At 35.9% G+C, this 27,195-nt stretch overlaps 1 protein-coding gene across 2 annotated transcripts in view; it reads left to right on the top strand.

The window, feature by feature from the left end:
- zc3h4 (zinc finger CCCH-type containing 4) overlaps positions 1-8,596 on the top strand; it is an 88,999-nt gene extending 80,403 nt beyond the window's left edge. For both annotated transcript variants that reach the window (XM_048264139.1, XM_048264140.1), the window contains exon 14: positions 5,836-8,596. In XM_048264139.1, coding sequence (XP_048120096.1) covers positions 5,836-7,403 — 1,568 coding nt within the window. In that variant the 3' untranslated portion in view covers positions 7,404-8,596. The remainder of the gene's footprint in view (positions 1-5,835) is intronic.
- Positions 8,597-27,195: the final 18,599 nt, after the last annotated feature.

Genomic DNA, 27,195 nt, shown 5'->3' with positions numbered 1-27,195 from the left:
GGGTGAAATGGAGAGTAGGTTGAGAGTTGTTTGTGAGGCTATACATCTTTGGCTTTTTTTTTTTTCATGGTAGACTTGACTCGGGATATCTGCCGCTTACTTGGCCTCGTCCATACAGATAGATACACTAACAAAACCGCACCAAAAACATAGCCTAATATCTCCAAGGTAGGCTAATAAAACCTGGAGTGTTGTCACATTCATGGATTTGGTTACTGCCTCAGGATTTTGTCACATGATAGAAAAAAGTTATAATGTCATAGTCAGTTATAATCAATAATGTCAGTAGACAGCCCAGTGAAGATGAACACACAGAGGGCTGAATTCAAAGACCCCCCAAAAATCTCTGAAGAAATTATGCGTCAGGCTAGCCCAGGGGTGGGCTGACTGCGGGCCGGATGCGGCCCGCCAAGCACTTTCATCCGGCCCACAGAGCATTTAATTTGGTGATCAGGCTGCTCGCTATTTTTTTCCTGCGATAAAGACTATGTTGGTAACTCAGAACTCATCTCCAGTGGAACCTCAATCTCTCCCTCCAACGTCAACAGCTGCAAAGTTCCATAGTCTTCGGGTCTTTTACCAAATGATGGAGTGGAAAGGTGGAAGTGAACGTATGGACCCAAAAGACTGGGAGTGGCATGTTTTGGATGAGAGATTTATGCCAATAATGACCGGTCAGCCTGCGTCACCACCAGAAATATTAGATGCAGTCCGCTGTAGTTGCAAGAAAGACTGCAGCACAAAGAGATGCACATGCAAAAAACATGGACTCCCTTGCACTGACATTTGCGGAGACTGTCGTGGTACTAGCTGTACAAACTCACAGTTGCCTGATTTATCAGATGAATATGACCCAGAGGGGGAGAACTAAGCAAAGAACAAACCAGGTACTGATATATAGTGGGGCTGTTAAGCTCAACGATCTTGCTTTTTATGAAAGAAGCATGAAACTTTCAGGGTTTGTTCTTGATGACGTATCTCATTAAACATGTGCTAATTTGTCTACATTTTAAAAAACAAAATCAGATTGTCTGATAAAGCCAGGCTCAAATTTTTTTCATTGTGTTGTCATATGAGATGGGAAAAGAATTACTGAGGGGTTTATGGACATCTATTTCTATTATCATGTAATTCACCTCTACCACTGTGATGTGACATTTTTAGGCCCAAAAATAGAAATGGGTGTATCTTAGGATCAAAATGTGATAGAAATGTAAACTAAATATGTTTTTCATGTTTCTGGGCATGAGGAACTCATCTATAGCATTGGTAGCACTCTAAGAGGTCAACATCGTTAAGTGCAGTGGCGAAAGATCCAATTAAGTTGCCACATTAATTGGCAAAAGATCCAATGATTGGGCAAATCCAAGTACAAAATGTATCAGTTCACCAAACAATTCCATATAAATATGGACATGACAAAATGTAGCCCTACTTGAACTTGAGCTCCTATCAGAAACTCACAACTTGAACTCCTATCACAAATCCCCAATGTAACATTGAACAGGTAACATATCAGCATTCTAAAATAGTACAGTGAAAGTTGTTGTAGAGGCCTTAGCTTTTGGGGGTAAGAAAAAGGCATACAAAATAGCTTCAGTCACTGCAGTCACCAGCACATGTGCAGAGTGCTGTGCAAATTAATGCTGCCTTTTTGGGGTAAGAAAAAGGCATACAAAATAGCTTCAGTCACTGCAGTCACCAGCACATGTGCAGAGTGCTGTGCAAATTAATGCTGCCTTTTTGCATTTACAGTGCCCGGTACAACTCTTTTTACAACCACAGTGCACAAGCTCATAGCATGCCTGTGATGCCTCAAGGAGTGTTGTCCAACTCAATCCATCCCCAGTCTGAAGGACTGGAAGGGCTAGAAACCAAGGCAAGGTTCCATATGTTAGCCTGCATTGCTCTTTTGATGTGTTGCTTCAAAGCAGCTTGTGTAGGGGGGATGTATTCCAGGGATCTTGACCTCTGGATAAAAAGTTGTTTCCTTGCCTCATTGACCTCTAAGCATGCACTTGTTCGGTCATAGATCAGCACCACAAAACATTCTAGTTGAGACAAGGAAAGATCACTTAACTCTTGTGGCATATGCAACAATTCATGGAAAGCCTCTGCAACTTCTGGATATACACGGCATGTATCCCAGGTAGTCTTATTACCACGGCCACAGAATGCAGATGTTGTATCACAGCCAGTGAAAGCATGAAATGCAAGCAGTGCAGAACCAGTGGAAGGACCCAGTGCAGTAACACATTGTGAATGCCTATATAACAGAAATGGCTTCCAGTTCCAAAGGCAATTCACATTTCCTCTGAGGTTAGCAAATGATTTTTAAATGGACTTCAAGAAAAGATTCAATGGTGCAATTGAAGAACTGAGTCTGCTGTTTATCGCTCTGTACTGTTGGACAGTCAAAGGAGAAAGTGAGAGAGAGAGCAGCACACAACCTTTTAGGTTTCCAAGTGCCGGAACTTCTGAAACCACACCCAGGCCACACCCATTGCCCCACCCTTTACCCCAGAACTGTGGGAAAATAAGATCCCGTTCACACGAAGGGAAAACGCAGATATTTCAACGTGGTTTGGCCTCTCATTTACATGAAAACCACAAAAACGATTTGGAAACTCCAGTTTCGCAGTTGCAGTATGTAAATAGGGAAACCGGTGTTTTTGCATTGTGACATGTTGGTCTCTCATTTGTTTCGAATCTCTGATTGGCCACCTGTTTGCTCGAAGTGTTCATGTCACCCTTCCCCTGCTGTTTTTATCATTGTTGTCAACAGAATTATTTTCACAAACGAAGGAAGGGGAAATCGTTTCCCCCCCGAATACCCTGCTATATATATGCAGGATATCAGAATGTTTTGCCAGTGATCTTCACTGCACTTAATGATGTTGACCTCTTAGAGTGCTATCAATGCTATAGATGAGTTCCTCATGCCCAGAAACATGGAAAAACATATTTAGTTTACATTTCTATCGCATTTAGATCCTATCGCAAGATACACCCATTTCTAATTTCGGGCCAATAAATTTCATATCACAGTGGTACAGGTGAATTACAGGATAATAGAAGTAGATGTCCATAAACCCCTCAGTAATTCTTTTACCATCTCATATGACAACAAAATGGAAAAAAATATTTTGAGCCTGGCTTTATCAGACAATCTGATTTTGTTTTTTAAAATGTATGCAAATTAGCGCATTTTTAATGAGAAGGCCTAATTTGCATATTTAAACATTAAAATATAAAAACTTTTTTCTTAGCTTAACATGAGTAATCAACTGAGAAAGTCTCATGGTGATATCTATTATTTAATTCAAGTCAAGTCAGATTTATTTTGAAAGCGCATTTAACATGCACATAGTGCAACCCAAAGCGCTCCACAAACAAGACACATAACAACAAGACAAACGATGCCGGATGGAGTGGCGTAGTACCCATGACATCAAGACATGACAAATACATTTAAAAAATAACAAATACAAAAAATGCCGGACGGAGCGGCGTAGTCGCCAGCGTACCCGTGACACCAATACATACAAGACAGACAACAAAACAAATAAACAAATAAAAAAAAAAGAAAATATATTTAAAAAGGGGGAAAAGTGATGTTAAAATTAGTCCAATTTCCAAACCAGCTGAAAATGTCCAAGGGCAATGATGATCCGTGAAAACTGCGCACAGAGCTGTGTCTTCACAACCGATGCAATGCCAACAAAGTTCTTTAGCAACTGACCAACCCGGTGAATTCACTGGCAGTCTAGAGATAACGTTAACGTTAGAAGCTAGGCCTTGTAGACCGCAGTCTGGAGATGACTGGAGCACAGTCAAAGTACTGGGCGTCGTGTAGATCCGCTGTTGATTGGACTTAACAGCGACCGTTTGTTGCTCCGTGAGATTGCAGCTCTTCACCGTTAACGTTAGTCTGCAGTTGGCAAGGCAGCTCGCAGGTCAGCAACAGCTCGGCGGCCACGGGCAGATCTTTAGCAGAGTAGATAGCCTAGGTCCAGCTGTCCTGAGAGTCCCCTCGACCAGACAGTGAAGTGCACTGTTCACGGATGGATGGAAGGATGTCAGAGTCTGCAGTTGGCATGGCAGCTCGCAGGTCAGCAACAGCTCGGCGGCCACGGCAGATCTTTCGCAGAGTAGCCTAGGACCGTCCAGCTGTCCCGAGAGATCCCCTCGACCAGACAGTGAAGTGCTGCACCGCTCACAGATAGATGGAAGGATGTCCGATGCCAAGCTAGGGCAAAAGCTAGCCATAGCAAGCTCCCAATGGACAAATGTCAACGACATCAGCTGACTTAGAAGCAGTAAAAGGACTAAGAATAACCACGAAAACTATCAAAAATAACGTAAATAAATAGGGAAAACATTTAACTAGACAAACCAATACAAAAAATAAACATGACATTACATAAAAACAAACAAAAACATGATGCCAGACGGATCGGCGTGTCTCGCCAGCGTCCCCGTAACCTAGCAACGCTTAAGAGCTTAACAGCCCCACTAATAGGGGGGCTAGAGCCACAGAGAAGGGGTTGAGGATCCAGGCTGGATTTAAAAAAAAACTAAAAAAACATTACATTTTTTTTTTATTTTTTATTTTTTTAAAAAAACACTCCCCGTTGCTACTTTGTCGTGGTGGGGAGGTGTAGGTTCAAGACTATGGACCCTTTCAAGAGAGTTCCATTATCAGCATCATAGTTGGCCCCACAAGACTTCCTTTTTAACATTCCATATGTTATCTTAATGCAGAGGAAGTAGATTGGGGCCCAAATAGAATGTTCAAGCATTGTTTGTGTTTACCTTGTTGAAAGGGTCTATACCGGCGGGGGTTATCAGGTTAGAGTTTTCAGGTTGGAGGCCAGTCTTAAAGCAGCAGGATGATTGAATGAAGATTGGGCCGATATAAATCATACATATGAATGGTGTTTCTGCCTATGCATATTAGGACATATTCAATAAGTGTAAAGCTCAAGCTCATGTGCATATTCAAATTCATTTCAAAAGAAACTTGTAATACAAAAAAGTTACTTTTGGGTGTATTTTGGGCATATTCGATTAGTGTATAGCTCATTTGCATATGTCTTGAACACACACATTGGTTGCGGATACAAAGGAAGTGTCCATATTTGGATTGCACAACGTCATGCAGGAAAAACAGTGCTTTCCAACGGTAAAGTGGTTCAGGGAGCATGAGGAATCGTTTTCACAATTAAGTTGGTTAACACAGAGTGACGTTAAACCCATTGAAAGTCTTTGAAATGTGCTAGAGTATACATTAAGCAATGACTTGACTTTTCCTGTTGCCCTTGTTGACGAAAAATGAATGCCATCCTGGATGGAAGTACATGTTGTGAAGTGGCATGTTGGCATACTGACTTTAACTGTGTTACTTCATTGTGTTTTCTCTCTTTTGCAGTTATAGATTTGTGGCATAACATACGTTTCATCTATTTAACTGTAAACTATTACTTAAAATATCTGTGAATGTTGTATTCTTTGAAAATCAAATGAAAAGCAATTTATAGTGACCAATGAAGAAGTTAAAATAGTTTTTGAAAAATTGTGACATCTAATTGGGGGCCAGTTTCATCAAGTAGGAAATATCCGTAAAGTTACAATCCAGTCACATGGGGTTGTATGTAAAACAAATATAGGCAGAGATTCAATCTGATTTCAAATGGTTTTGACACTCCAATCTGTACCACTTGTGAGCAAAAAAATCATAAAAGGGTTGTTTTTGTCGCTGTGTTTAATGCATAACCATAGTTGCTGTCCATTGAGTCTATTCTTTTTATTTACTTAATTATTTGGTGCTTTCAGGTGACTCTGCAAATTGGTACTCCAGTGAAGATGAGGATGGAGGCAGCAGTGTTTCTTCAATAATCAAAACACTGCGACAACAGACCCAGAGCTGCAGCAAACCTGAGTGTCCTCCCTTTGACCCACGGCTGTCCAAAGCAGCTCGTCCAGCTGACCCACGGCTAGCTCGTGACCCACGCCTGTCCCGAAGCACAGAGTCAGCGCAAGCCTCTGATCCAAATCCAAGTGCCTTGCTATCTTCCTCCTCTTCTGCTCCTGTTGACCCACGCCTGGCACGCAGCACTGTGCTATGTCACAAATCTGACACAGTTCTTGTATACAAGCCGCCTGGCCCTGTAACACCACAAGCTGAGGAGGAGGAGGGGGAGAGGATTCTGCGGGACAAACCGGTCCCCATTCCTCTAGACCCTCTCATGGGCATGACCCTGCGTGACCCACGTTCTCAGTTGCAGCAGTTTAGCCACATCAAAAAAGACCTAAGCTTTCACATCCCTAATTTCGCCAAGGCTGTGTTGTGGAACCCTGAGGACCTCATTCCTGTGCCCATCCCCAAGCAGGACTTTCTTCCGCTCCCTCCTGGCATCCCTCCTGTGGTTACCCTGGATCCCCGAATCTCACGTGCTCAGCAGCAGCTTCACACAGCTGCACCTGCTCTTCCTGCTCCTCCTGCTCCCATAGAAGACAACCAGTCTTCTTCCTCCCTTCCAGACTTTGAGTTGTTGTCTCGCATTCTCAAGACTGTTAATTCTTCTTCTGGTCCTTCTCAGAATAGTCCTGCTGCTGTTGTCTCCACGGCTCAAACAGGAACTGCATCTGCTCACCCCATACAACCTGAAAAACCAATGGACCCACGTATGGCCCGCAAGGTCCAAGCAGATCCCAGGCTACAGCACCAGAAATCTGCCTTGAAATCTCCTTCAGAATCGACTGGATCTCAAACCTCTCACTCTTCTAGCCCTAGCCCACCCACTCCCTCAGCCCCCCCTATTGCACCATATGATCCACGGCTTCTGTCTGCAGGTGGGGTGGGCAGGGGTGGTGCAGGAGTTACTGGCACCAGCAGCAATGTGCTTAGCAGTATCAGTTTATATGACCCCAGAACTGCAGATAGTTTAGAGAGTTCAGGGCAGGTGGCAAATTCTGCAATCTCAACTGAATCCAAACCTATTGCTCCTGATGTGGTAGTCAAGGCCAAACCCAAAGAGCCTCTCTTTGTGCGCAAGTCTGCCCTGGATCATCCTGAAAATGAAAGGGGTGCTAATGAGCCAACCACTGACCGTTACAACAGTTATAACCGTCCACGACCCAAGCCCTCACCCTCCCCCAATTCAGGAGGGTCCACGTCTGTGAGTACAGCTACTGGGCTTGAGCAGCAGCTGTCTGGTGTCCATAACTTACCTGTGTCCACGTCTCTCTTCCAAATGGTTAAGCAGGTCAACAAACCTGGCTCAGGCAGCCCCTTTGGTGGCAACAGTCCAGCACAACTAGACACTTCAGAGCAGGATGCTGCTTCTCTCAAAGATGTATTCAAAGGTTTCGACCCTACAGCGTCCCCTTTTTGCCAATGACACCTGATAGTGCTGTCATTTGAGTTTAAAACAGCAGCCTGGTCTGCATTCTCAGCTTGCTGACATTGCTAGGGAAACAGGGCCACAACCCTCCTTGTCAAACTGTTAAAATATATATATTTTTTTGGATGCTGAAAAGTGGCAAAGTTAGCATTTCTAAAATAACCAAATCAGGTTCAAATCGATTTATTTTACTAGAGCCATGCTCTAAACAGTCAGCACCAGCAGAGAACCAGGGTAACCTAGGCTATATCTTCGTTGCATAAGAGACGTTTGAGTGTCTCATCTTTTTTGAATGTTTCCCCGAGCCTTCTTGATCTGTAAATGACCCAGCCCCTTACATCAAGACTTTTCCGATGCTTACTTTCTTGTAGCAGTTTTGTTTGCATTCAGCTATTGATTTGGGTCTCATTGTCAATTTACATTTGAGCAGCAAGATAAACAATAACAAAGTTGTACACTGCCACATCATCCAACTATGACAATAAATAGGAATACAATAGTTATGCTGGTCTAAATAATCTGTAAACTCGACTGCCCTGATGTCCTCTCTTTGTTGCTTTGAGCAACCTCTCAGCTTTAAAATGTTTTAACCTATCTGTACCTGCACTGTATTAACTCTACGCCTAGTTGTTGTAATTTGTGGTTTTGTCAGTGTGTTTTTGTTGTGGTCCAGTGCCCAGAAGGGGTCTATCCTGTAAGTTTTGACTCCTGTTTGCCATTCTGAAAATCTGTTATTGAGCTGCTGTGTTTGTCATTCACATGTGAAATATGATCATTTTAATTTATATTTTTTATACTTACACATTTCTTTCTTTTGAGATATCACCAACAAAGCAATTTTATCAAAATTGTACATATGTTTCCCCAACTGTATTTTGTAAGGGCATTGATAGAATGCACTGGTTGTGCATCATCAAGAGAGCAAGAAAAAATAGATATAGAAAATATTTTCATTTATTTTAAAAAGGAAACTACCCTACTCATTCTCTTCTTGAATAGCTGGTGACTGTTCAAGAACATCAGAGTTTATTGGTTTTCTGTATTCTGATGTTTGAAGAAGAACTTTTGTATATTAAATAGTGTCCATATTTGAGAAGAGGCTACCTTTTTGTAATGCTTCACTGTAGATAAAGTGTTAAAGGCAATAAAATATGCACAGTAATGTACATTAATAAAGGCTTAAAGGGTAAGTTGATCTCAGCTCTTGTTTTAAAATGTGGGAATCTTAAATTTTGGGAATCTTACACATACAGTTTGGCCATTTTGTTAGTGCCCTTCCAGAAAAACTTTGAAACTGACTATTTATCAATCACTGCCAACAGTTTTCTGTAGTTCCCAATGAGACTTCTGAATCTGTCAACAGGTAGTTTGGCCCACTCCTCCTGAGCAAACTGCTCCAGAGGTCTGAGTTTGTAGGGTAACTTCTGCAGACTGCATGTTTCATCTTTTTGATGTTTGATAGGATTCAGATCAGGTATCTAAGGCCACTTAAGAATATTCCACGTTTTTTTCCCTAGCCATTCTTGGCTTCTTCTAGCTGTATGTTTTGGGTCACCATGTTGGAAAAGTTTATTGGTGTTTTAAGCCCCCAACGTTGTCTTCAAGGCAGCGCTGCCTGGAAGGTGCTAGGGTTAGGCATGGGCTAAGTTTAGGGTGCCTTTAAATTGTCTGTGGCAGCGCTACCTGGAAGACAACGTTGGGGGCTTAAAACACCATTGAGTTGGAAAACCCATGACCTGCACCTGAAAGAGAACTTTCTGTATGTTGCAGAATGTTTCCCTACAGGAGGCTTTGGTAGTCTTGAGATCAATAATAATAAATAACACAAAGTAAAAATAATAACAATAATTAAAAATAATAAACAATTAAATTACTTAAATAGCCTTAAAAGCCTAATTAAAAGCTTGAGACTAAATATGTTTTTAGTCTGATTTTAAAGGCGTTCTAAGCAATGCTTGGTAATGTCACTTCTGTTGACGTTCAAACAAAACAGAAAGCTAGCTCGCTACTTCCTCCCCCTCCCTCCCGTGCAATTGAAACTCTCCTAAACGCGCATCTCGTCGGTGATTTGCTGGAAGGGTTTGTTATGTTTTTATGGGCAAGGTTTGCCCAAGTTTTGTGGCTGTTTTTGGAGCCTGTGTTGTCCACAGAGAGAGATTGTGTTTTTTTTACAGTGTATTCAGGACACAGGCAGCTAGCGGATGGTGAGGTGATGTTTGACAAAAACTGATTTGGCCTAAAAACATATGACCTCGCTCCTTAGAGCAGTCCTTAGTTCAGGAGGCAGGGAATTCCAAAGAGTGGGGGCATAGTGACTAGAGGCTGAATGTGAATTAATTCAGGCAGCTAGCGGATGGTGAGGTGCAGCTAGCGGATGGTGAGGTGATGTTTGACAAAAAATGATTTGGCCTAAAAACATATGACATCGCTCCTTAGAGCAGTCCTTAGTTCAGGAGGCAGGGAATTCCAAAGAGTGGGGGCATAGTGACTAGAGGCTGAATGTGAATTAATTCTGGGTATTGCAAGGAGCCCTTTACATGAGGATATTAGCTTCCTTCTACATTTCTGACATAGATCCCTAACACCCATCAATGATTTAAAAAATAATCAGAAGTATGTAAAATCAATGTATTGCTTTGGGTGCCAATGGAGTGATTTTAATACTAGAGTGATGTGATGATATCTTTGTGTTCTGGTTAGTACTCTGGCTGCGGCATTTTGGATAAGCTGGAATTTGTTTACATAGGTCTGAGTCTGTTTTGTTAGTCCAGCAAAAAGTGTGTTACAATAGTCTAATCGATTAGATATAAAAGCATGAACCAGCTTTTCAGAGTCTGCTTGAGTTAAAAAGCATCTAACCTTAGATATTTTTCTAAGATGATAAAATACAGTCTTGGAAATATTAGATATGTGCTTCTGAAAGTTAAGATCAGCATATAAGATCACGCCTAAATTTCTGACATTCTCACACGGTTTTATAGACAGAGGAGTTAGCAATGAATGAAACTGATGTCTCAAGACTTTAAGACCTACTAAAAGAATTCTGTTTTATTATCATTAAGTTTAAGAAGTTTTGGGTCATCCAAGTTGTGTCAGCGATTGCAGGCCCAAAAAAGTCGAAACATAAATGATCACATTCATCTAATCTTTCCTAATGATCCACTAGCTGCCCGCCCCAGAAGCAGGCCGTCAAAAAAATGCGTCTCTGTAGGCAGCCTTGGCTCTGAGATCTACACACAAAAAAAAAATGTTGCCAACCACTCAAAGGCAAAATAAAGTGTTCCAACCAATAACTGACGAGATGCACGTTGAGGAGAGTTTCAATTGCGCGAGAGGGAGGGGGAGGGAGTAGCGAGCCAGGTCTCTGTTTTGTTTGAACATCAACAGAAGTGACGTTACCTCGCCTTCGCTGATACAACCTTTAATATCAGAAATAGCATTGGTTGAGGCCATTCACTGGACTAGGATTATTGGAAGAAACAGAGATTGTGTGTCATCTGCATATGAAAAGAAATATTGTACTGCTGAATGATAGGCCCAAGTAGCCTGGAAAATCCAGACCCTGGTAATCTAGAAAGATTAAGGGTCTGGCCACGAACAATGTAATGGCCCAACTCGAGGGGCGGCAACAAGCATGCATTTAAAAATCTCACCGCACGCAATTGGATAACACTAGACATGTTTACTCTGAATGATTTTGGACTTCGACGCAATCGGATAACACTACGAACAATGTTTACTGTCCTCCAACGTTGCAGCACTGTCTTCATCAGTTTAGCTGGTTCCCCGGGATTCAAGGGGGAAAAGTAACGTGTGTCATTGCACATTGCCAGTGTCTCACAGAGACATTTCCATTGTGCTCTTCCGAGAACTCTGGATTTCCAAGGCCCAAGTGGGAGCATGTACAGATTGAAAAGCAGAAGACCAAGACCATAGCGACAGAAAGTGATCTTCCAGTAAGATAGGAGGAAAGCCCATTAAGAACTGCCTCTTAATACCCAGGGGGCAAACCACCCGTTTTTTAGGAAATCAGACCTGGGCTGCTGTAAAAAGTTGTCATATAAAAATGAAATATATGATGTCTGAGGATCACAACCTGGGTGGACAACCCGGTCAACAAGATGCTGGAAACTTGTAGGATGTGTTCAAAGTATGCGTGTCCCCCCGCAAAAAAATGCGCTTTTGAAGCTCTTTGCAGTTCCCTATCAAGCAGCTAGCAGCCGCGATCAAATGCCATCATCCATAACTGCTTTCATATCTCTGCTATATATCATTTTAGTTTTGAAATCAACAGCCCTACCAACACAACGGGAATACAGCTTTCAAACGATATCTTGATTGTACAAGCAGTATGAAATAAATTTGTGATCATGTAACGTTACATTGAAAGACTTTGAACTTCTGTTAATGCTAATTATCCATGTTTCTCCACTAGCACTAGTTCTAGCTTAGCCTGCTGCAAAGAAAATAGTTTTGAATAGTTTTACGTATACTACTTACCAAAAAGGTGATTTTGTAAAACAGACCATGTAAAGTTAAAACAAATAAGACATCAGTCGGTTCTGTCTTTGTATCCTTGCACTTTTACTGTGAATTTAGTCCACAAACACATCAAAAACACAACGTCGTCTTCTGCAGTGGTGCACAATTATGTTAACGCTACTGTACTTGTTGGAAATCCCATGTAAAATAGGCTACTTGGATTTTCATTTCACCACTAGATGGCAATAAATAACAACTTATTGCTGCTGTGGACTGCAAAGACATTAATTTGGCAACGATAAAATATCGAGAAGCTGGCGAAATCAAGGTCGAGAAATTTCATGGTAAGTGCTTTTCAGTTTTCATTATAAAACAATCTTATTTCAAGTCGCTATGATATGAACACTATAATATGAACACTATAATAAATATAGCTGCAAGCAGCAATGAGGAGGCCAAGCAAATAAGCATGAGTTGTCATGGAATTTATGGTTGTTACATAAGACATTGTGACAGTTTCTATCCACAAGCCATCAGGATACTGAATTATGGCGTCCCTAGTCAGTGCTGGATCAACAGATCATAGACACCTGAGCACAAATGTTTCTCCAAACTCATTCTTTCATTGTATCTGTCCTCTGCTTTCCATTCCTCCAAACTTCAAGTTCTTTCATTGTATCTGTCATCTGCTTTCAAAGTTCTTTCATTGTATCTGTCCTCTGCTTTCCATTCCTCCAAACTTCAAGTTCTTTCATTGTATCTGTCATCTGCTTTCAAAGTTCTTTAATTGTATCTGTACAATGTATCTTTGCTTTCCATTTCTCAGAACTCAAATTTCTGTCATTGTATCTGTCTTCTGCTTCCGATTTCTCCAAACTCAAAGTTCTGTCATTGTATCTGTCCCATTGAAAATCCATTGGTTAATACAAACATCACTACATTTACTGTGCGTCTTCAGGATGTGGTCAAAAGTCCACGTACCAAGTTTGGTGTCAATATGAGAAAGTGTTGCTAATTATAATGCCCCTGTAATGCCAACGCTAGGGTAGCAGCAGAGCTAGTAGCCGACAACGCTAACACCATGCTAGCTACCTACCCGGAGGCTCCGGCGTTTATCCTGGGTGATTTTAACAACTGCAGACTCAGCGATGTTCTGCCATCCTTCCACCAGTTCGTGGATGTTCCAACGAGGAAGGAGAACACTCTGGACTTGTGCTACGGCAATGTTGCTGATGCCTTTACCGCACGTGCCTTCCCGCCACTCGGTTTCTCTGACCACAACGTCATCTTCCTCCTCCCGCAGTACAAACCAGAACTGAAACGGATCAAACCAACAACCCACAGCGTCACCCTCTGGTCAGAGGACGCTATTGAGCAATTACAGGGCTCTCTAGCCTGCACAGACGGGTATTTTTCAGGGCACCCTGGACGAGAGGGTATCCACCATCACTGACTACATCAAGTTCTGTATCCACACCACCAGAACTGTCAGAAGATACCCCAACTCCAAACCCTGGATTACCCCCCACATAAAACATGCACTTCAAGAAAAACGGACAGCATTCAGGAATAAGGACTGGGACACTCTCAAAATACTCAACAGACAAATAAAGAATGACATCATCAGAGCCAAAATGCAATATAAAAACAAACTGGAGCAAGAGTTTAGCAACATGAACACAAAACAAGCATTCCAGAGAATCAAGAAACTTACAGGTTAAGAACATAACCACCATCACCAACCAAGTTCGGACCCTCTTCATCTTGCGAACACCCTGAACAGTTTCTTCAACCGGTTTGACATCCATGACCACACCCCCACCTGTAAGGAACTTCTCAGAACCCTCCCCTCCCATGAACCTCACCACCCGCCCTTCACAGAGGAGGATGTGCAGCAGCAGCTGGCCAGGTGCAAAGTTGGCAAGGCACCAGGGCCAGACGGCATCCTGGCAAAGGTGCTGCGCAATGGAGCTCTCCCCCATCTTCCACTCCATCTTCTGGGAATCCTACAGGACAGCAACAATACCGACCCTCTGGAAAACATCAACCATCACACCTGTACCAAAGAAGCCACGCTCCTCAGAGTCTAACCACTTCCGGCCAGTCGCACTCACCCCAATAATCATGAAATGCATGGAGAAAATCATACTACAACTCATCTTACCTACTGTCAGCACACAACTGGACCCATACCAATTTGCATACCGGCTGAAAAGGGGGACAGAGGACGCAGTGGCATGCCTTCTCCACTCCCTCCTTCACCACCTCCAGACTCCCCATAACTGTGCCTCAGTTCTGTTTGTTGACTTCAGCTCCGCATTCAATACAATCCAGCGCCATTAACTCATCAAGAAACTACAGCACCTGAATGTCACCCCTCCCCTCATCCACTGGATAAACAATTTTCTCAGCAACCGGCCACAGACAGTGAAAATAGGGACAACATCATCATCAACCATCATCACCAACACTGGAACCCCCCAAGGTTGCGTACTCAGTCCCTTCCTGTACACACTTTACACAAATGACTGCCAGAGTTCACTACCCAACACCACTTACTACAAATATGCAGATGACACAGCCATAGTAGGACTACTTACAGACAACAGTTCCATAACAGCTTACCACCAGTCCATCACAGATTTTGCAATATGGTGCTCTGATGACTACCTCAACTTAACATTGACAAGACAAAATAACTGCTCATTCATGCATCAAAATCACCCCCTGAACTCACTCACATCACCATCCATGGCCAACCAGTTGCACAGGTCAGCACTTTCAAATATCTTGGTCTCACCATTGACAATAAGCTTAACTTCAATGAACATGTCACCATCACACAGAAACGTGCACAACAGAGACTGTATGCAATACGCAAACTAAGATCACTGTATGTTGCCCCCCATCTCCTGCTACTCTACAAAATCATCATCCAACCCCTTCTACTCTACTGCTCCCCCTGTTTCTTCACCATACTAAATGTCACCAGCAAGAACAAACTCATTAAAATCTCACACTTAGCATCCAAGATAATACAGCTTCCCACCCCCAGCCTCACTGATGCAAATGACACAGCCACCAGACGCCTTTTACGCACCATAGTAAGCAGCCCTGACCATCCCCTGAACCATTTCTTCACCCTACTCCCATCTGGCTGCAGATACAGAGCCCTGGACTGGAAAAAAGCGCACTTTAAGAAAAGTTTTGTACCCTCAGCAATCACTGCACTTAACAAACTCCTGTGACAATCATCCATCCCCCCTATTCTTTTGTGTTCTATGTTGTCTGTACTGTCCACCTTTTTGCTTGTTTGGTGTTGAGGAGGGAGGGAAACTGGGTCCACATACCAAGTTTGGTTTTGATAGGTAAAAAGTTTTGTTAATTATAGCGCCCCTAGTGTTCAAACGTCACTAAATTTATTGTAGGTCCTCAAGATGTGTTCATGAGTCCACGTGCCAAGTTTGGTGTTGATACAAGAAAGTCTTGTTATAGCGCCCCTAGTGGTCAAAGTACACCAAATGTATTGTGCGTCCTCACCGTGGGGTCCCAAGTACATATACCAAGTTTGGTTTTGATACATGAAAGCGTTGCTGATATATGAGCCTACTTCCTGTATCTCTAGCACCCTCCTAGTGGTTGAAGGTCACCAAATTTATTGTGTGTCCTGTTGGATTCACGATTGTTTTGCGTTGTGTTTTAGTTCTGATGTCTGTATTGAAGATGGTCAATAAAGCTTGACGGCTGGATCAGGATCGGTGATCAAAAGAATTTATTGTAGATGGTACAACACTCACTAACCGAGCACAGGCTAAGTCTCAAACAGTAAAACTGCACAGAGTCTAACAGGTGTGGTAGTTAGTAGAAGCGGGCTGCTGTTGAGCGTCTTGGCATAAGATGCTCCACGAGTCGCTTCCTCGATCCGTCTCAAAGTCCAAACCTGAGACAAAGCCTGTTATACTAAAAACATATCTACGTAAATCATGCCAACGTGGAAGGTACCAGCCATAGCTCAAAAATAATAGGAAGATGGAAAAGTACTAGCCCTGAAAACAGAATAACAAGGTGATATCTTATTCTGTCCATGCTATCAATAAGGCCATGAACAACTGTATGCAATATGGCAGTCTGACCTTCCTGATGGTAAATCCTATGTGTAGCCACACATGCGCCTAAAGATTAAAACTAGGGAGTGAAACACAGGCATGCACCTCTCCACGTCTCTACACACAAAACTACTACACACAAAAGTAACACAAAAGTAACACAGATGAACACATCAGAATACATACAGAAATACCCCAGATTTCTAGAGTCCTCAGGATTCGCTCATAGGTCCATACACCAAGTTTGGTTTCTATATTCTTTTTCGTACTTCTAGTTTGTCTTAGTTTTCGCGGTCAGGATGAGAGACAAAACAAATTTCAAAATATGTCAGATATTGTCCAAATTATTTTTTATTTCACGTCTAGACATGTGAAATGCATGAACTATGGCAAAAAAAAAAAAAAAATTGGTCTGATTTTTTTTTCATTTTTTTCAGATTTTCTTAGTTTTCCCATAAGGTCCGGGGTCAGGAAAAAAGACAGATTTTTGATTAATTTCAAAATCTGTCAAATATTGTCCAAATTATTTTTTAATTCACGTCTTGACATGTGAAATGCATGAACTATGGCAAAAAAAGTGAAAAAAAATTGGTTTGATTTTTTTCGTACTTTTCAGATTTTCTTAGTTTTCACATAAGGTCCGGGGTCAGGATGAGAGACAGATTTTTTAACAAATTTAAAAATCTGTTAGATATTGTCCAAATTATTTTTTTATTTCACTTCTAGACATGTGAAATGAATGAACTATGGGAAAAAAAATGAAAAAAAATTGGTTTGATTTTTTTCCATTACTTTTCAGATTTTCTTAGTTTTCGTGGTCAGGATGAGAGACAGATTTTTTAACAAATTTAAAAATCTGTTAGATATTGTCCAAATTATTTTTTATTTCACTTCTAGACATGTGAAATGAATGAACTATGGGAAAAAAAGTGAAATAAAATTGGTCTGATTTTTTTCGTACTTTTCAGATTTTCTTAGTTTTCGTGGTCAGGATGAGAGACAGATTTTTTAACAAATTTAAAAATCTGTTAGATATTGTCCAAATTATTTTTTATTTCACTTCTAGACATGTGAAATGCATGAACTATGGGAAAAAAAAGTGAAAAAAAATTGGTCTGATTTTTTTTCTTAGTTTTCAGTTTTCAGGATTTTTTTGACAAATTTAAAAATCTGTTAGATATTGTCCAAATTATTTTTTTATTTCACTTCTAGACATGTGAAATGAATGAACTATGGGAAAAAAAGTGAAAAAAAAATTGGTCTGATTTTTTTTCAGTACTTTTTCAGATTTTCTTAGTTTTCACATAAGGTCCTGGTCAGGAAAAAGACAGATTTTTGACAAATTTCAAAAATCTGTCAGATATTGTCCAAATTATTTTTTTTAATTCACGCCTAGACATGTGAAATGCATGAACTATGGGAAAAAAAAGTGAAAAAAAAATGGTCTGATTTTTTTACTTTTCAGATTTTCTTTTTTCACATAGATTTTTTAACAAATTTAAAAATCTGTTAGATATTGTCCAAATTATTTTTATTTCACTTCTAGACATGTGAAATGAATGAACTATGGGAAAAAAAGTGAAAAAAAATTGGTTTGATTTTTTTCATACTTTTCAGATTTTCTTAGTTTTCGTGGTCAGGATGAGAGACAGATTTTTTAACAAATTTAAAAATCTGTTAGATAATGTCCAAATTATTTTTTATTTCACTTCTAGACATGTGAAATGCATGAACTATGGGAAAAAAATGAAAAAAAATTGGTCTGATTTTTTTCGTAGTTTTCAGATTTTCTAACAAATTTAAAAATCTGTTAGATATTTTTATTTTTTTTTTTCACTTCTAGACATGTGAAATGCATGAACTATGGGAAAAAAAAAGTGAAAAAAAAATTGGTCTGATTTTTTCAGAGTTTTCAGATTTTCTAACAAATTTAAAAATCTGTTAGATATTGTCCAAATTATTTTTTTAATTCACGCCTAGACATGTGAAATGCATGAACTATGGGAAAAAAAAAGTGAAAAAAAATTGGTCTGATTTTTTTCGTTACTTTTATGATTTTCTTAGTTTTTCTCAGGATGAGAGACAGATTTTTTTAACAAATTTAAAAATCTGTTAGATATTGTCCAAATTATTTTTTATTTCACTTCTAGACATGTGAAATGAATGAACTATGGGAAAAAAGTGAAAAAAAAAATTGGTTTGATTTTTTTTTGTACTTTTCAGATTTTCTTAGTTTTCCCATAAGGTCCGGGTCAGGAAAAAAGACAGATTTTTGACAAATTTCAAAATATGTCAGATATTTTCCAAATTATTTTTTTTTCACGCCTAGACATGTGAAATGCATGAACTATGGGAAAAAAAAAAAAAAAAAATTGGTCTGATTTTTTTTTAGATTTATTTTCAGATTTTCTAACAAATTTAAAAAAAATCTGTTAGATATTGTCCAAATTATTTTTTATTTCAAAATGACTAGACATGTGAAATGAATGAACTATGGGAAAAAAAATGATGAAAAAAAAAAAGTGGTCTGATTTTTTTTCGTACTTTTCAGATTTTCTTAGTTTTCGTGGTCAGGATGAGAGACAGATTTTTTAACAAAGTTAAAAATCTGTTAGATAATGTCCAAATTATTTTTTATTTCACTTCTAGACATGTGAAATGCATGAACTATGGGAAAAAAGTGAAAAAAAATTGGTCTGATTTTTTTCGTAGTTTTCAGATTTTCTAACAAATTTAAAAATCTGTTAGATATTGTCCAAATTATTTTTTAATTCACGTCTAGACATGTGAAATGCATGAACTATGGGAAAAAAAAGTGAAAAAAAAATTGGTCTGATTTTTTTTTATAGTTTTCAGATTTTCTAACAAATTTAAAAAATCTGTTAGATATTGTCCAAATTATTTTTTTAATTCAAAATCTAGACATGTGAAATGCATGAACTATGGGAAAAAAGTGAAAAAAAATTGGTCTGATTTTTTTTTACTTTTATGATTTTCTTAGTTTTCATGCGGTCAGGATGAGAGACAGATTTTTTAACAAATTTAAAAATCTGTTAGATATTGTCCAAATTATTTTTTATTTCACTTCTAGACATGTGAAATGAATGAACTATGGGGAAAAAAAGTGAAAAAAAATTGGTTTGATTTTTTTTCACTTTTCAGATTTTCTTAGTTTTCCCATAAGGTCCGGGGTCAGGAAAAAGACAGATTTTTGACAAATTTCAAAATATGTCAGATATTTTCCAAATTATTTTTTTATTTCACGCCTAGACATGTGAAATGCATGAACTATGGGAAAAAAAAAAAAAAAAAATTTGGTCTGATTTTTTTAGTTTTCACAGTCAGGAAAAAGACAGATTTTCTAACAAATTTAAAAATCTGTTAGATATTGTCCAAATTATTTTTTATTTCACTTCTAGACATGTGAAATGAATGAACTATGGGAAAAAAAAGTGAAAAAAATTGGTTTGATTTTTTTTTCAGACTTTTCAGATTTTCTTAGTTTTCACAAAGGTCCGGGGTCAGGAAAAAAGACAGATTTTTTAACAAATTTCAAATATGTCAGATATTGTCCAAATTATTTTTTAATTCACGTCTAGACATGTGAAATGCATGAACTATGGGAAAAAAAAAAAAAAATTGGTCTGATTTTTTTTTTTTCAGATTTTCTTAGTTTTCTTAGTTTTCTTTCAGGATGAGAGACAGATTTTTTAACAAATTTAAAAATCTGTTAGATATTGTCCAAATTATTTTTTATTTCACTTCTAGACATGTGAAATGCATGAACTATGGGAAAAAAAGTGAAAAAAAATTGGTCTGATTTTTTTTTTTCAGATTTTCTTACTTTTCAGATTTTTTTTAACTTAGTTTTCCCCAAATTATTTTTTAGGTCAGGATGAGAACTAAAAAAGACAGATTTTTTTTTTTTACAAATTTAAAAATCTGTTAGATATTGTCCAAATTATTTTTTATTTCACTTCTAGACATGTGAAATGCATGAACTATGGGAAAAAAAGTGAAAAAAAATTGGTCTGATTTTTTTCGTAGTTTTCAGATTTTCTAACAAATTTAAAAATCTGTTAGATATTGTCCAAATTATTTTTTAATTCACGTCTAGACATGTGAAATGCATGAACTATGGGAAAAAAAGTGAAAAAAAATTGGTCTGATTTTTTTCGTACTTTTCAGATTTTCTTAGTTTTCGCGGTCAGGATGAGAGACAGATTTTTTAACAAATTTAAAAATCTGTTAGATATTGTCCAAATTATTTTTTATTTCACTTCTAGACATGTGAAATGAATGAACTATGGGAAAAAAAGTGAAAAAAAATTGGTTTGATTTTTTTTCGTACTTTTCAGATTTTCTTAGTTTTCCCATAAGGTCCGGGGTCAGGAAAAAAGACAGATTTTTTACAAATTTCAAAATATGTCAGATATTTTCCAAATTATTTTTTATTTCACGTCTAGACATGTGAAATGCATGAACTATGGGAAAAAAGTGAAAAAAAATTGGTCTGATTTTTTTCGTAGTTTTCAGATTTTCTAACAAATTTAAAAATCTGTTAGATATTGTCCAAATTATTTTTTATTTCACTTCTAGACATGTGAAATGCATGAACTATGGGAAAAAAGTGAAAAAAAATTGGTCTGATTTTTTTCGTAGTTTTCAGATTTTCTAACAAATTTAAAAAATCTGTTAGATATTGTCCAAATTATTTTTTAATTCACGTCTAGACATGTGAAATGCATGAACTATGGGAAAAAAAGTGAAAAAAAATTGGTCTGATTTTTTTCGTACTTTTATGATTTTCTTAGTTTTCGCGGTCAGGATGAGAGACAGATTTTTTAACAAATTTAAAAATCTGTTAGATATTGTCCAAATTATTTTTTATTTCACTTCTAGACATGTGAAATGAATGAACTATGGGGAAAAAAGTGAAAAAAAATTGGTTTGATTTTTTTCGTACTTTTCAGATTTTCTTAGTTTTCCCATAAGGTCCGGGGTCAGGAAAAAAGACAGATTTTTGACAAATTTCAAAATATGTCAGATATTTTCCAAATTATTTTTTATTTCACGTCTAGACATGTGAAATGCATGAACTATGGGAAAAAAAGTGAAAAAAAATTGGTCTGATTTTTTTCGTAGTTTTCAGATTTTCTAACAAATTTAAAAATCTGTTAGATATTGTCCAAATTATTTTTTAATTCACGTCTAGACATGTGAAATGCATGAACTATGGGAAAAAAGTGAAAAAAAATTGGTCTGATTTTTTTCGTACTTTTCAGATTTTCTTAGTTTTCGCGGTCAGGATGAGAGACAGATTTTTTAACAAATTTAAAAATCTGTTAGATATTGTCCAAATTATTTTTTATTTCACGTCTAGACATGTGAAATGAATGAACTATGGGAAAAAAAAAGAAAAAAAAAAATTGGTTTGATTTTTTTTCAGACTTTTTTTTCAGATTTTCTTAGTTTTCCCATAAGGTCCGGGTCAGGAAAAAAAGACAGATTTTTTGACAAATTTCAAAATATGTCAGATATTTTCCAAATTATTTTTTATTTCACGCCTAGACATGTGAAATGCATGAACTATGGGAAAAAAGAAAAAAAAATTGGTCTGATTTTTTTTTTTTTAGTTTTTTTCAGATTTTCTAACAAATTTAAAAAATCTGTTAGATATTGTCCAAATTATTTTTTTTTCACTTCACTTCTAGACATGTGAAATGAATGAACTATGGGAAAAAAGTGAAAAAAAATTGGTTTGATTTTTTTCAGTTTTTCAGATTTTCTTAGTTTTCACATAAGGTCCGGGGTGAGGAAAAAAGACAGATTTTTAACAAATTTCAAAATATGTCAGATATTGTCCAAATTATTTTTTAATTCACGCCTAGACATGTGAAATGCATGAACTATGGGAAAAAAGTGAAAAAAATTGGTCTTATTTTTTTTCAACTTTTCAGATTTTCTTAGTTTTTAAATTCAGGATGAGAGACAGATTTTTTTAACAAATTTAAAAATCTGTTAGATATTGTCCAAATTATTTTTTATTTCACTTCTAGACATGTGAAATGCATGAACTATGGGAAAAAAAGTGAAAAAAAATTGGTCTGATTTTTTTCGTAGTTTTCAGATTTTCTAACAAATTTAAAAATCTGTTAGATATTGTCCAAATTATTTTTTATTTCACTTCTAGACATGTGAAATGCATGAACTATGGGAAAAAAGTGAAAAAAAATTGGTCTGATTTTTTTCGTAGTTTTCAGATTTTCTAACAAATTTAAAAATCTGTTAGATATTGTCCAAATTATTTTTTAATTCACGTCTAGACATGTGAAATGCATGAACTATGGGAAAAAAGTGAAAAAAAATTGGTCTGATTTTTTTCGTACTTTTATGATTTTCTTAGTTTTCGCGGTCAGGATGAGAGACAGATTTTTTAACAAATTTAAAAATCTGTTAGATATTGTCCAAATTATTTTTTATTTCACTTCTAGACATGTGAAATGAATGAACTATGGGGAAAAAAGTGAAAAAAAATTGGTTTGATTTTTTTTTTCATTACTTTTCAGATTTTCTTAGTTTTCCCATAAGGTCCGGGGTCAGGAAAAAAGACAGATTTTTGACAAATTTCAAAATATGTCAGATATTTTCCAAATTATTTTTTATTTCACTTCTAGACATGTGAAATGCATGAACTATGGGAAAAAAGTGAAAAAAAATTGGTCTGATTTTTTTCGGTTTTCAGATTTTCTTCGTAGTTTTCAGATTTTCTAACAAATTTAAAAATCTGTTAGATATTGTCCAAATTATTTTTTATTTCACTTCTAGACATGTGAAATGAATGAACTATGGGAAAAAAAGTGAAAAAAAATTGGTTTGATTTTTTTCGTACTTTTCAGATTTTCTTAGTTTTCACATAAGGTCCGGGGTCAGGAAAAAAGACAGATTTTAGACAAATTTCAAAATATGTCAGATATTGTCCAAATTATTTTTTAATTCACGTCTAGACATGTGAAATGCATGAACTATGGGAAAAAAAGTGAAAAAAAATTGGTCTGATTTTTTTCGTACTTTTCAGATTTTCTTAGTTTTCGTGGTCAGGATGAGAGACAGATTTTTTAACAAAGTTAAAAATCTGTTAGATAATGTCCAAATTATTTTTTATTTCACTTCTAGACATGTGAAATGCATGAACTATGGGAAAAAAGTGAAAAAAAATTGGTCTGATTTTTTTCGTAGTTTTCAGATTTTCTAACAAATTTAAAAATCTGTTAGATATTGTCCAAATTATTTTTTATTTCACTTCTAGACATGTGAAATGCATGAACTATGGGAAAAAAAAAGTGAAAAAAAAATTGGTCTGATTTTTTAGTTTTCAGTAAGTTTTCAGATTTTTCTAACAAATTTAAAAATCTGTTAGATATTGTCCAAATTATTTTTTAATTCACGTCTAGACATGTGAAATGCATGAACTATGGGAAAAAAGTGAAAAAAAATTGGTCTGATTTTTTTCGTACTTTTCAGATTTTCTTAGTTTTCGCGGTCAGGATGAGAGACAGATTTTTTAACAAATTTAAAAATCTGTTAGATATTGTCCAAATTATTTTTTATTTCACTTCTAGACATGTGAAATGAATGAACTATGGGGAAAAAAAGTGAAAAAAATTGGTTTGATTTTTTTTTAGTACTTTTCAGATTTTCTTAGTTTTCCCATAAGGTCCGGGGTCAGGAAAAAAGACAGATTTTTGACAAATTTCAAAATATGTCAGATATTTTCCAAATTATTTTTTATTTCACGTCTAGACATGTGAAATGCATGAACTATGGGAAAAAAAAGTGAAAAAAAAATTGGTCTGATTTTTTTTTTTCAGATTTTCAGATTTTCTAACAAATTTAAAAAAATCTGTTAGATATTGTCCAAATTATTTTTTATTTCACTTCTAGACATGTGAAATGCATGAACTATGGGAAAAAAAGTGAAAAAAAAAAATTGGTCTGATTTTTTTTCGTGACTTTTCAGATTTTCTTAGTTTTCACATAAGGGGTCAGGATGAGAGACAGATTTTTAACAAATTTAAAAATCTGTTAGATATTGTCCAAATTATTTTTTAATTCACGTCTAGACATGTGAAATGCATGAACTATGGGAAAAAAAGTGAAAAAAAAATTGGTCTGATTTTTTTCAGTACTTTTCTTAGTTTTTCTTAACATGGTCAGGGATGAGAGACAGATTTTTTAACAAATTTAAAAATCTGTTAGATATTGTCCAAATTATTTTTTATTTCACTTCTAGACATGTGAAATGAATGAACTATGGGGAAAAAAGTGAAAAAAAATTGGTTTGATTTTTTTCGTACTTTTCAGATTTTCTTAGTTTTCCCATAAGGTCCGGGGTCAGGAAAAAAGACAGATTTTTGACAAATTTCAAAATATGTCAGATATTTTCCAAATTATTTTTTATTTCACGTCTAGACATGTGAAATGCATGAACTATGGGAAAAAAAAAAAAAAAAATTGGTCTGATTTTTTTTCTCATTTTCAGATTTTCTTAGTTTTCAGGTCAGGGATGAGAGACAGATTTTTTAACAAATTTAAAAATCTGTTAGATATTGTCCAAATTATTTTTTTATTTCACTTCTAGACATGTGAAATGCATGAACTATGGGAAAAAAAGAAAAAAAAAATTGGTCTGATTTTTTTTTTTTTCTTAGTTTTTCATATTTTCTTAGTTTTCGAGGTCAGATGAGAGACAGATTTTTAACAAATTTAAAAATCTGTTAGATATTGTCCAAATTATTTTTTATTTCACTTCTAGACATGTGAAATGCATGAACTATGGGAAAAAAAGTGAAAAAAAAAATTGGTCTGATTTTTTTTTTAGTACTTTTCAGATTTTCTTAGTTTTCACATAAGGTCAGGATGAGAGACAGATTTTTTAACAAATTTAAAAATCTGTTAGATATTGTCCAAATTATTTTTATTTCACGCCTAGACATGTGAAATGCATGAACTATGGGAAAAAAAATGAAAAAAAAAAATTTTTCTGATTTTTTTCTTAGTTTTTTTCAGATTTTCTAACAAATTTAAAAATCTGTTAGATATTGTCCAAATTATTTTTTATTTCACTTCTAGACATGTGAAATGAATGAACTATGGGAAAAAAAAGTGAAAAAAAAAATTGGTCTGATTTTTTTTCGTTTCTTTTCAGATTTTCTTAGTTTTCACATAAGGTCTGGGGTCAGGAAAAAGACAGATTTTTTAACAAATTTAAAAAATCTGTTAGATATTGTCCAAATTATTTTTTATTTCACGCCTAGACATGTGAAATGCATGAACTATGGGAAAAAAAAGAAAAAAATTGGTCTGATTTTTTTCGTACTTTTCAGATTTTCTTAGTTTTGAGAGACAGATTTTTTAACAAATTTAAAAATCTGTTAGATATTGTCCAAATTATTTTTTATTTCACGTCTAGACATGTGAAATGCATGAACTATGGGAAAAAAAGTGAAAAAAAATTGGTCTGATTTTTTTTTTCATACTTTTCAGATTTTCTTAGTTTTCACATAAGGTCCGGGGTCAGGAAAAAGACAGATTTTTAACAAATTTCAAAATATGTCAGATATTGTCCAAATTATTTTTTTATTTCACGCCTAGACATGTGAAATGCATGAACTATGGGAAAAAAAGTGAAAAAAAAAAATTGGTCTGATTTTTTTTTTTCAGATTTTCTTAGTTTTTTCTAGGGTCAGAAAAAGACAGATTTTTTAACAAATTTAAAAATCTGTTAGATATTGTCCAAATTATTTTTTAATTCACGCCTAGACATGTGAAATGCATGAACTATGGGAAAAAAAAGTGAAAAAAAAATTGGTCTGATTTTTTTTCGATTACTTTTCAGATTTTCTTAGTTTTCATAAGGGTCAGGATGAGAGACAGATTTTTTAACAAATTTAAAAATCTGTTAGATATTGTCCAAAATTATTTTTTATTTCACTTCTAGACATGTGAAATGAATGAACTATGGGGAAAAAAAAGTGAAAAAATTGGTCTGATTTTTTTTCATACTTTTCAGATTTTCTTAGTTTTCACATAAGGTCCGGGTCAGGAAAAAGACAGATTTTTGACAAATTTCAAAATATGTCAGATATTGTCCAAATTATTTTTTTAATTCACGCCTAGACATGTGAAATGCATGAACTATGGGAAAAAAAATGAAAAAAAAATTGGTCTGATTTTTTTTTTCGTAGTTTTCAGTTTTCAGATTTTCTAACAAATTTAAAAATCTGTTAGATATTGTCCAAATTATTTTTTAATTCACGTCTAGACATGTGAAATGCATGAACTATGGGAAAAAAAGTGAAAAAAAAATTGGTCTGATTTTTTTCGTACTTTTCAGATTTTCTTAGTTTTCGCGGTCAGGATGAGAGACAGATTTTTTAACAAATTTAAAAATCTGTTAGATATTGTCCAAATTATTTTTTATTTCACTTCTAGACATGTGAAATGAATGAACTATGGGGAAAAAAAAAGTGAAAAAAAAATTGGTTTGATTTTTTTTTACTTTTCAGATTTTCTTAGTTTTCACATAAGGTCCGGGGTCAGGAAAAAAGACAGATTTTTGACAAATTTCAAAATATGTCAGATATTTTCCAAATTATTTTTTATTTCACGTCTAGACATGTGAAATGCATGAACTATGGGAAAAAAGTGAAAAAAATTGGTCTGATTTTTTTTCAGATTTTTTCAGTTTTCAGATTTTCTAACAAATTTTTTAAAAATCTGTTAGATATTGTCCAAATTATTTTTTTTATTTCACTTCTAGACATGTGAAATGAATGAACTATGGGAAAAAAAGTGAAAAAAAAATTGGTTTGATTTTTTCGTACTTTTCAGATTTTCTTAGTTTTCACATAAGGTCTGGGGTCAGGAAAAGACAGATTTTTAACAAATTTAAAAATCTGTTAGATATTGTCCAAATTATTTTTTTATTTCACGCCTAGACATGTGAAATGCATGAACTATGGGAAAAAAAAGTGCCAAAAAAAATTGGTACTCAGGTTTTCGTAACTACCCAAGCCTCTTATTGGCCTGACTTTGCACTAGTTTTTATTGACTGTCTATGCACAATTTCAACAAAATTTTGCTGTCTTATTTTTTTTATTATTATATGTGCCCTCTTATTTACTTAACTACTTACTTTT

This window comes from Alosa alosa, chromosome 15 (genome assembly GCF_017589495.1).
Source record: "Alosa alosa isolate M-15738 ecotype Scorff River chromosome 15, AALO_Geno_1.1, whole genome shotgun sequence".
Classification (NCBI taxonomy): Eukaryota; Metazoa; Chordata; class Actinopteri; order Clupeiformes; family Clupeidae; genus Alosa; species Alosa alosa.
The sequence above is the reverse complement of the archived record's forward strand: the minus strand, read 5'-3'. Positions and strand labels throughout refer to the sequence as shown.